The sequence below is a fragment of the Myotis davidii genome, unplaced genomic scaffold, assembly GCF_000327345.1.
Source record: "Myotis davidii unplaced genomic scaffold, ASM32734v1 scaffold44, whole genome shotgun sequence".
Lineage (NCBI taxonomy): Eukaryota > Metazoa > Chordata > Mammalia > Chiroptera > Vespertilionidae > Myotis > Myotis davidii.
The window spans coordinates 4632112-4643414 of record NW_006299705.1 but is presented as its reverse complement, the minus strand read 5'-3'; the positions used below and the strand labels follow the sequence as shown (position 1 = coordinate 4643414).

Below are 11303 nucleotides of genomic sequence, written 5' to 3'. Positions count from 1 at the left end.
CTTTGATAATACTTCTCCCGAAATACTGGATAAGACGTTTCTGTCACTTGAACAAGTTATGCTGGAAGCAATGAAGAACGATGGCTCCAATAATTTTACGCTCATGCATATAGGGAAAGCAAAGCTTCGCAGCCAAGGGATCCTACCTACAAGTTCAAAATGCAGTAACGAAATTACTGAAAAATCCAGAAACTATCTGAACACTCAAAATAAACATTAGGAGTACTATTTTTAATTTATTGTTTAATTTAATCTAGTTTTTTGATAATAAATGTTACGTTCTATATTTATTTTCTTTTGCTACTATTATTATGGGACAAATTACATTCATCAACTGCTACTATTATTATGGGACAGAGGGAGTACTTTAGTCCCACTAGGATTTCTAACTCTCATGAAAGCTTCCTTACTAATAAATTTACTCAAAATATTTTGCCTCAAAATAAAAGTAGTTCTGTTAAGGAGGGCTTAAAAACAGAATTGAAAAGATTGTGAGATAGAAAAGTATTACTCTGTAACACTAAAATGGCATCTAACTGCCTTAAAAAGTATTAAATGTTCAGAACATTCTAAGTCAGTGATGGAGAACCTTTTGAGCTCGACGTGTCAACATTTTGAAAAACCCTAACTTAACTCTGGTGCCGTGTCACACATAGAAATTTTTTGATATTTGAAACCATAGTAAAACAAAGATTTATATATTTGATATTTATTTTATATATTTAAATGCAATTTAACAAAGAAAAATCAACCAAAAAAAATGAGTTCACGTGTCACCTCTGACATGCGTGTCATAGGTTCGCATCACTGTCCTAAGTCAAATATCAGCCTTTAGAGAAATAATTTTTAAAGGTTTATCTACTAATCTATTTAAAAAAGAAAATATATGGGTATGAGTATTTTAAAGTTTACAGAAATTCTTTCAGGTTTAGATAAAAGATATCAATTTAAGTTTGTGTAATCTATTAAGATCTTTTTCAAAGTGTTTTTATAGTAACCAACAACTATAATCAAAAAGTCATTTATTTGCACTCCAATGAAGAATAAAATGTTTAGGCCTACTTACTAAACAATTGGTCCACTTTATAAAGATCAAAACACACACAGAAAGGCAAGGTAATGTGAAATGAATGACTTTGTTGCTAATTTCTATCCAATTCCAAACCAGTTGTTGGATTCCAAATGTAGGTTAGAATACTAATGAAATATTTAGTCCATTTTGTTGACCTCATTTGCAAGCTGAATGACTCTTCTTCATATAAAATTTCAATTTGCTTTACTAAGCACTTTAAGGTATCTTTGAAAGCATATCTGTCGTATTTGTGTTTTAAATGTCAATTGTTTCTTCATTTTTGGTACTCTGAAGGTGGTATAACATGTAACTCTAGACTCTGGGCTCTGGAGTCAACCGATCCAACTCCAACCTTCCTTCCTGTGTAATCTTGGACAAGTAACTCATATTCTCTATCCTTTAGTTTCCCTATCTACAAAACTAAGTAATATAGTACCTGCTTCATAGTGTGGTTACAATTTAATAACACAATGTACATAAAAGTGATTATCATTGTGCCTTGCACAAAGTAAATCCTCAATGAATGTTAGCTCATTGTAATTATCATTAGAGTGTAAAAGCATTAGTCAACTCTAAAATCAGTAACAAGTGGACACTTCTTAAAAAGAACTTATTTAAATACTTCTATTCTATGAAATTTAGAGGCATTACTGAGCTGGTACTAGATTTCACTTTGTTCCAGGTTAATGCTTCTTCAAATAAGAACCTTAACTGGAATCTTGGGCCCTGTCTGAATACAGTTAACAGATCTGCCAACTGAACAGGATTAGGAAAAACTATAGCCAACTATATCATTTCTAAGAACCTCAAAGTTATATATTTCTAAGACAAAACAGACCTATTCTAAACAAATTGGCACTGGGAAACCAGTTAATCATTGGATTAAAATTAATCATCTTCCCCATTCAATTTCTATTTACTAAATTCCTTATTGAATTTTCTTCCAACCCCCATCTCTACCATCAAAATATGTTTTTCACTAAGCCAAAGAACATATACCTAAAATGCTAAGCCAATTTCTGCCCATTGAAAAATAATTATTATATATTTGCATGTATATGATTATATTGATTAAATAAAATATGAGTTGGTTAGCATGTACATACACAGAATCAAAACCTTTAATGTTAACAATATACTAGCATAATCCTTGCCGATACTAGGAATTCAGCAAAATACATTACATCAACAACAAACACAAACACAAAATGAGGGTTAAAAATATACTATCCATAAGGAATCATTTCTCACCTTCCAGAGCAAGTTCACATTATATAAAGAATGCTCCTAAAAGATTTTGAGGAAAATTACCTCATATTTGAAAGGGGGAAAAGCTCCCTGATCATACAGTAAAAACACACAAATTTCCTCCATCAAGAATGCGCCCTACAAATTATCCATCAACCCAGAGGTTGTGCAGGTGAGAAGTTGTGACAGCTACCTCTCCTACAGACATGATGATATTAAATGGGACTGAGATGACTGGAATGAAAATGAAACAGAGTAAGTGGAAATTCTGTGTATATACAGCAAACTATTTACAGCTTGACATTTTATTATGGTATATCTGAGTTGTAATTATACTCAAAGCAATCATAACCTAAAATGTATGTCCTAATGTCCTATTCAATAAAACCTCCTATATTATTTAGGTACTTTAAATAATATTAGTATTCATCCCCACTTGAAGTATAAATTGTACTCAAAGCTATAAGAAAAATAAGTTTATAATATTATAATATTTTAAGCCCCTTTTAAAAATAGTCATAATGCTTTAATCGAATGTTTAATGGACTTCATTTACATAAAAATATATGCCTACTTTTTTCAAAGTAAATATTGCCCAGAGAAGATTTTTCAAGGAAAATAACTGCAAAATTCTACCTATGTAACAGAAAAGACCTTTCCTCAAGAGAATGCCAGTTCTTAATATATAGGTTTTCTTCAGCTAAGAACTTAGATTGTCACATATAGTACAATTTTGAAGTACCCAAATATATATTTCGCTCTGAAAATTAGAAGATCTATAGAAAAAGACCAATTAATGATACTATCCTTAATATGAGTTCCAAAAAAGGTGTTTTGACAATAGAATATAAAATTTATTGAATATATAATTTATTCTGTACTCACACATCCACAAGTAGTACATAATCTTTACTGTCTTCTGGAATTCTACAGGAATGTCTACAGAAAAATCCTGATAGAAGCAAGGACCTACAGGAAAATTGCCAGGAAGAGGTGGCCAATTATTTTTTCTGCCTGCAAAATTGAAAAAAAAAATGAGTTATTTATATTAGGACAAATATGTGCTATTCTTATTTTTGGTTTCAGAATAAAGAACAATATCTATTGTTTTAATAAGTGTTTTACAAATACAACACTATATTCTTTACATTCTTGGAGAACTCTAAAAGTCAGTCTTTATATCTTTTAAAGCATTGGATGGTAAAATAATTTTCCAGGGTCATATAATATTTAGCAGGAACCATTTATGCACAGGTGAAATGAAAAAGGAAAAAGAGCATAGAGACACATACCCTGTGACTCTGCCCTAAAATATTTCTTTCAAAGTCCCAAGAATCTGGCTCTCACATGCAGGTCATGCAGTTTTTAAATCTCTACAATTTCTTCCTCAGTGTCTTACATCTTTAAATATAATTTCTAACCCATGTGGAGAGGAAAGACCAAGCTTTTGAATCTTTGGAACTCTCTACTGTTAGCTCCATGAAAAAAAAAAAAACAAAAAACAAGATTAACCAATACCAAAAGTATCAAATTCAGAAATCCCGAAGTCTCAAAAAAAAATCCAAAAGACATATAAGTAAATTACAAAACTATAAGAAAACATGAAACAGTCATGAGAAAGACACTAAGGAATTATAGCACCTTCAAAAATCTAGAGAAAAAACAAATTCAAACTGTGAGGGGGGAAGGTAAAGGATCTATATAAAGCAATTCAACTGAAAATAAGGAAATAGTAAGGAAAATATAAAATTAAAGCAAGAAGTTAAACATTAAATATAGAGAGTAAAAATAACATCTAAAGGCCATTTTATCATTTTAGATATGATAATCTCACAACCTTTCAAAATTAGATTTTACTGACCAGAAAAAATTTCATAGCAGAAAAAAGCATGACCTATTTCTGATCCTCCCACACATGTCTCCACTATTATCATTCTTTTCTTATTTCATGTAGTTCATGCATTTCTCATACAAGTCTCACACTATTTGAGATGCAACAGAGCACGAATGTAAAGAACAGGACTTGAAACCAGACATGCCTGGCCACTTACTGTCTAGGAGGCCTTGGGCAACTTACTTAAGCTTCTAAAGACTGTGTTTCTATATCTGAAAAATGAGAATAACAACTATACCACCCTTCAGAGAACTGTATTGAGGATTAAATGTATAACATACTACAAATCTAACTTAATTTCCCACTCTTCATTACAACCCTTACTAAAATATCTCTCATAGAAATAACTTGTATTATTCAATGCTAAGGAAATAGGATAGCTTTTAGTTATAGGTATTTTAGAAACGTTGATCTCAATTACACCTTTAGTTTCTCCTTTTAGAGATGTCTCTTATGTTGCAAATAAGAAAATGGCCCATAATAAATGTATCCTCAGGAGCCCCTGGATTTACCCATTCTAAGATAAGAAACAGATAATTTATTATTGCTGTCCTAGTCTTGTCATCCCATCACTATCCCAGACATACTAACAATGACTCAAGTCCTGTCTAGCTCTCTTATCCCTTCATACCCAGAGACTGCTAGCTTTCCCTAAAATACTCTCTTAAAGTGGCCTTTGATAATAATAGCCTGAGTAGATTTCATAGTTAATAATCAATTCAGCATTTATTTATTTCTTTGGCATCATCAAAATACCCTAAATTTTCTAGAGTCACCACAGACTTATTTCTGTCACATGATTTAACAGATACAAAATACTTGTGAGGACAAGGATAAATCATTTGAAAATACTGGTAGGCTAACTAAACTAGAAGAGTCAAATGCAGGGCGCACTCCCATGTACTCATAAAATTTCATTAGAAGCAAAGACAGTTCAAGTGCATAATCAAAGGTTCCTGGTCTTAGAATAAACCAAAATTATCATATTTGAATTCACTTTCTGTGTGATAAGGCTAACACCGTTCTAATCTATCAAAAGACTATGCAAATCAGCCAATTTCAAAGAGCTACCCAGTATCAAGTAGAATATCTGCTGTGTCTGATCTCCTTGTTAGAATGGAAAACAGGGCAGAATTTATTCACAAACCAAATGACCGAGAGTCAGTGCAGACATTATTTAAAGTGTTTAAAGTTATTTTTATTTCAAGCATCTTGGATACTACCATGTTGACTGAGGTTTTGCATTTCTCGTTCTCGACGGTCTAATTCTGCAGCTTTTCTTTCTAGTTCTTCCTGGCGCTTAAGAAGTTCAGCTTGGGCCAAGGCATGTTCCTACACAAAAATAGTAAGTGAATAGGTTGTCATAAGCATAAAATATTGAAACATTGATATGCTATCTCTTCTCCCTCTACGATGCTAGAAACCTAATTCAAATGTTCTTCCAAAGTATAGGAATTTACTGAAGATTTCAGTTTCAGAAAATATTATATAGATATTTGATCCATTTGATCTTTTGGTTATGAAAACCTTCACGGAATATTGGGCACATTAGGACAGAAAAAATCCTAAGAGTGGTCAGAGTCCTAAGATAATCAGGAAAATGAAAATAAGCTGTGTCACCTCTGTGCCTAAATGAGTGAATAACAAAGACAAAGGGAAGTGTTCAGGAAAACAGACAAATGGAGAAAAGAGCAACTTAATTGACTCTTATGAATTGGATTAAATGGCATATAAGGTTCTCAATGCAAGAACTCATAACATCTTATATTTTATAAAATAATGGCATGAAAGGACATGGTTCAGAAATTCTGATCTATAACTGCCTTTATGTGATAGCAGCATTCCTAGTCATCTACTTTTATCTTGTATTTTTCTCATATTCCTACCAATGTCTCTTGCTTAGCCATTATAACTCTCTCTTCCAGTAATATTTATTATTCTGTCATTGTTACTGTAATGGCATTGTGTATTAAAAAGTGATACCAACGGCAATAAAATTTTCACTTTAAAAACTGTATACCAAGGTAATAAATTCAATAATTGCTAATCATGGAATAAAGCAAATGTTATAAGCTGAAAAAGACATGTGAACATTATAGAGTCTACAAGGTGGCTAACCTAGACTCAAAAGTAAGTTAAAAAGTAAACAATATGGAATGCAACAATTAAAAAATTATTTAGCTCTGGAAGTAAATGATACTGATATTGTAATTTCCCTATGAATTTGCAAATGTAACATGAACTAACCTTTGCAATCTGTGTATAAGGTGGAGGTTCCTCTGTTGGTTTCATTATTGCTGGTTGTGTACTGGGTACATTCGGCATTTTCACATTTCCTGGTGGAGGCTAGGAAATTAAGAAAATGGCAAATTACATAACATAGAGATCCAACTTCAACTTCTTTCAAAAGGCAAAATACCAACAAAAAACAAAATGCCAAGAACTGCCTCTCTTCTTCCCCTACCATCTCCTAGTCAAGTTGCGACAAAGACCTGCTTAAGCGCTCCATCTCCATTTTCTCCTTCATTTCTGTACTCATCAATCTGGGTGCTACCTCTAACACTACACCACAAACAATCTCCTCTAGGATACCACATGTAACAAACACCTTTGAGTATTTCTTTTTAGTAAAATACACATAGCACCAAACTAAAGGTTTATACCAAGCTTAACTACCAACTCTTCCCTCTTAAGAAAGGTATATGCCAGTGCCCTAAGAAGATAGCTCTTGACAGAACCCCACTAATACCCTTGAAAAGAGTTAAGAGGAGAGACCTTAGGTAAGTGAAATAAACTGCACAATCTCCACTTTGCTTATTAGGATCAGCAGTATTTGAAAGCTGCAAGATCAAAAAGTAGGTAGATATCTACAAACCCATAAAAAGAGAACTGGTTAAATTACTGTATATATATATGAAATTAAAAGGTATTCAATCATTAAAAGGAATGTGTTACAGTTATAGAAGAATGCATTTTTAAATACTAAATGAAATAAAACAAACTATAAAACAGTATGTATATGACAATTTTTACTTTTATAAACACACATTTGTACATGTTCAGAAAAATTTCTGAAAGATCTCAGCAAACTAGTATCAGAGGGATTTGTACCTTTTGCTTTATATAGTTTTCTATTATTTGCTTTCTCCTCCCCAATATGCTACACTAATTTTAAAGTACTTTTTTTAGAGAGAGAGGGAGAGGGAGAGGGAGAGGGAGAGAGAAGAGCAGGGAAAGAAGCAGGAAAGGGGAGAGAGGGAGGACGAGAAAGGGACAGGGACATGGAGAGATAGAGGGAGTGAGGGAGGGATGGAGGGGGAAGGGAGAGAGAAAGTTAGAGAGAGAGAAACATCGATTTGTTGTTCCACTTATTTATGCATTCATTGCTTGCTTCTTATATGTGCCCTGACCTTGACATATCGGAACGATGCTCTAACCAACTGAGATACCCGGCTAGGGCTTTAAAATACTTTTGTAATGACCATAAGAAAAAAATGACAAGAAGACAGAGGAAGGAAAAGAAAACATAAAGAAGAAGCTGCTAAGGGAATTCAAAGATCAAAACTATTAAAACTGGAAGACACCAAAATAGCAGGATTTTATACTGACACAGCAAATAGCAGCTCGGAAAAGGAAGCCAGGCACAACAAAGATAAAATGTAGTATAGCTGATTCTTACATACATATGAAAAAACCAAGGCCTAAGAACAGGTAAAACAATTTTGAAGAAAAACAGGAAAGTTAATCAAGACTTATTTTAAGGATATACTAATTAAGAGTGTGGTACAGATGCCAAAGATATGGAAATACCAATAAACAGAAAGGACACAGAAACAAACCTACACAAATACAGAAACTTGATAGCCAACAGTGGAGACACTATAAACATCATCTTTAAAAGATGATGGCCAAATGGCCAAAACCGGTTTGGCTCAGTGGATAGAGCATCAGCCTGCGGACTGGGAGGTCCCAGGTTCGATTCCGGTCAAGGGCATGTACCTGGGTTGCGGGCACATCCCCAGTGGGGGATGTGCAAGAGGCAGCTGATCGATGTTTCGTTCATCGATGTTTCTAACTCTCTCTATCTCTCTCCCTTCCTCTCTGTGAAAAATCAATAAAATATATTTAAAAAAATAAAAATAAAAAATAAGAAAATAAAAGATACAAATGGAACCTCTAAAAATGAAAACTGTAATAATTCAAATTACAATAGAGAAGTTAAACAACAGACTACACAATGATAAAGATAAAGAGATAATCAGAAAAATAGAAGTGGGTCTAAAGAAATTGCACGGAACATAGCAGAGGGGTGAGGGAAGGAAAACACGAGAGGTTAAGAGAGATAACAGAGTGAGAAAGTCTAAAAAACTAAAGAGTTCCAGAGAACAGAGAGAATGAGCAATATTCAAACAGAATGTCAGGACACTGATTCTCAAATGTAAAACTCCAGAACCCAACCAAATTAAGAAAAAAATAATAACACTAGATACCTCATTGTGAAACTGATTCTCAAAGTCAAAACTCCAAAACCCAGCCAAATTACGAAAAAATAACCCTAGATAGTTCATTGTGAAAGAGCAAATCCTAAAAACAAGAAATCCTAAAAACAGCAAGAGAAAAAAGACACAAACCTACATTAAAAAAAGTTACTAAGACTGAGAGCTAATTTCTCAACAGCAAAAATGGAAGTCCATATAGAATGCCAAGCTGATGAGAGAAAAAGTGTCAACGTAGATTTCTAAATCCCATAAATTACATTTGAGAACCAAGGTGATAGATATTGAAAAAGTTACTACCAATAGACCCTCACAAAAAACTTCTAATTTAGGAATAGGAACAATGATACCAGAAGGGAAATCTGAGATGCAAGAAGGAGTATCTTTCTGCCTCAATGGTCACTTCTAAGTACATCATCTTATTTTACACTCATCAAAAACTACAGATGGGAAGGAAAGTGAACCTATCTATAGGGAAAAAGTGGCCACTCTAGTACAACTGAATGTACCAGAGTAAGATGAGGTCTTCTCTTGACAACCCTGAAACTGTCTGCTCTGGCAGACGCTAGGGAAAACCTTAGGTATTGAGAAAAACAGAAGGGCAGAGATGAAGGAGAACAATCAGACAAGTCAGGAGGACAGGAAGAAAGCTACTTTGGGGCAGAATAAAAAACAATGTCTGGCAGAGCAAAGCTGTATATCCTTCTCCCTTGGTGGATGAAATTTCACCAGTTAGGAGTAGACTAAATTTTAAAACATCTCTGTGAAAGTTAAGGGTTATTTTATTTATTTATTTTTTATTGAAGTATAATTGACATAAAACATTGTTAGTTTCAGGTATATAACATAATGATTCGATATTTGTATATATTGCTAAATGATCACCACAATAAGTCTAGTAAAATCTATCCACATGTAGTTACAATATTTTTTCTATGATGAGAACTTTTTAAATCTACTCTTTTAGTAACTTTCAAATATACTATACAGTATTATTAACTATAGTCACCATGCTATACATTATAACTCCATGACTTATAACTGGAAGTTTGTATCTTTTTACCTCCCCCTCTCCCCTTCACCTATTTTGCCCATCCCCACCTTGTCTCTGGCAACTAACAATCTGTTCTCTATATCTTTGAACTCAATCGCTTGATAGTTTAAGATTCCACATATAAATGAGATCAAAAGGTATTTGTCTCTATCTTATGTCACTTAGCATAATGCCCTCCAGATCCATCCATGTTGTCACAAACGGCAAGATTTCCTTCTTTTTTATGGCTAAATAATATTTCATTGTGTGGGTCTACTAGTATGTATATATGTATGTGCATACGCACACAGACACACACACAATTTTATTTATCCAGACATTCATTGATGGATACTTAGGTTGTTTCTAATTTTTACATTTTAACACAAATTACCATACTACAGTTGCCTGCTCTATGTGGCTTTGGAAAATTCAACCAGGACCAATAAATAAAAGTTATAGTAAGATACATATTTTGGCTCAATAGAATTTAGAATATTATAACAATCAAGGTAATACAATAATAGATGGACTGTTTATAATACAGTGAAATCTTTACACTGAAAATTCCAAAATTAAATAAATTACTTAATGTTCAAGATTCGTTTAAGTCATGGAGTGTCCTAGGGTGATTCTTAAACACCTTGAAATTTGAGAACTCCCCTCTAGTTTACAGTTTCTATAAACCACTGTCCTATCCTTTCCACCTAGTGGAGAGACTGCCAAAAGAAACCTAAAACTTTCTGCAGCTTTCACTGACTTTATCAGCCTCTGACTGAGCAGACAAGAACTGACTGTGACTGTGCTTAACACAGATTCTCTTGTTATTAGTATGAAAATTATATATACTGCCCTGACCAGTTTGGCTCAATGGATAGAGCGTCAGCCTGCGGACTCAAGGGTCCCAGGTTCGATTCAGGTCAAGGGCATGTACCTTGGTTGCGGGCACATCCCCAGTAGGGGGTGTGCAGGAGGCAGCTGATCGATGTTTCTCTCTCACTAATGTTTCTAACTCACTACCGCTCTCCCTTCCTCTCTGTAAAAAATCAATAAAATATATTTTTTAAAAAAAGAAAATGATATATACTAATGTTAGAATTGGGACAAACAGAAATAATTTTATCGGAATAGATAACCATTTTAAAACAAGACTTTTAAAGATGAGAATAATGGGGGGGGGATGCATAATGGAAAGAAGATATATGTGTGTATATACATATACACACACACACACACACACACACACACACACACACACTAGAGGCCCGGTGCATGGAATTTGTGCACGAGAGGTCCCTCAGTCTGGCCTGAACCCTCTCCAATCCAGGACCCCTCTCTGACTGCTTGACTTCTCCTTGCAATCTGGGACCGCTGGCTCCTAACCTCTCACCTGCCTGCCTGATCACCCCTAACCACCTCTGCCTGCCTGCTGATCGCCCCTAACCTCTCGCCTGCCTGCCTGATAGCCCCTAACTGCTCACCTGCCTGCCTCATTGCCCCTAACCACTCACCTGACTGCCTGATTGGCCCTAACCACCTCTGTCTGCCTGCCCGATCGCC

The 11303-nt window shown here is 34.2% G+C and overlaps 1 protein-coding gene across 2 annotated transcripts in view; it reads right to left on the bottom strand.

The window, feature by feature from the left end:
• Window positions 1–11303, bottom strand: part of SCAMP1 (secretory carrier membrane protein 1) — a 66725-nt gene that overhangs the window by 22547 nt on the left and 32875 nt on the right. For both annotated transcript variants that reach the window (XM_006775463.2, XM_006775464.2), the window contains 3 exons: window positions 6462–6560; window positions 5438–5546; window positions 3206–3334 (listed from right to left, as the gene is read on the bottom strand). In XM_006775463.2, coding sequence (XP_006775526.2) covers window positions 3206–3334; window positions 5438–5546; window positions 6462–6560 — 337 coding nt within the window. The remainder of the gene's footprint in view (window positions 1–3205; window positions 3335–5437; window positions 5547–6461; window positions 6561–11303) is intronic.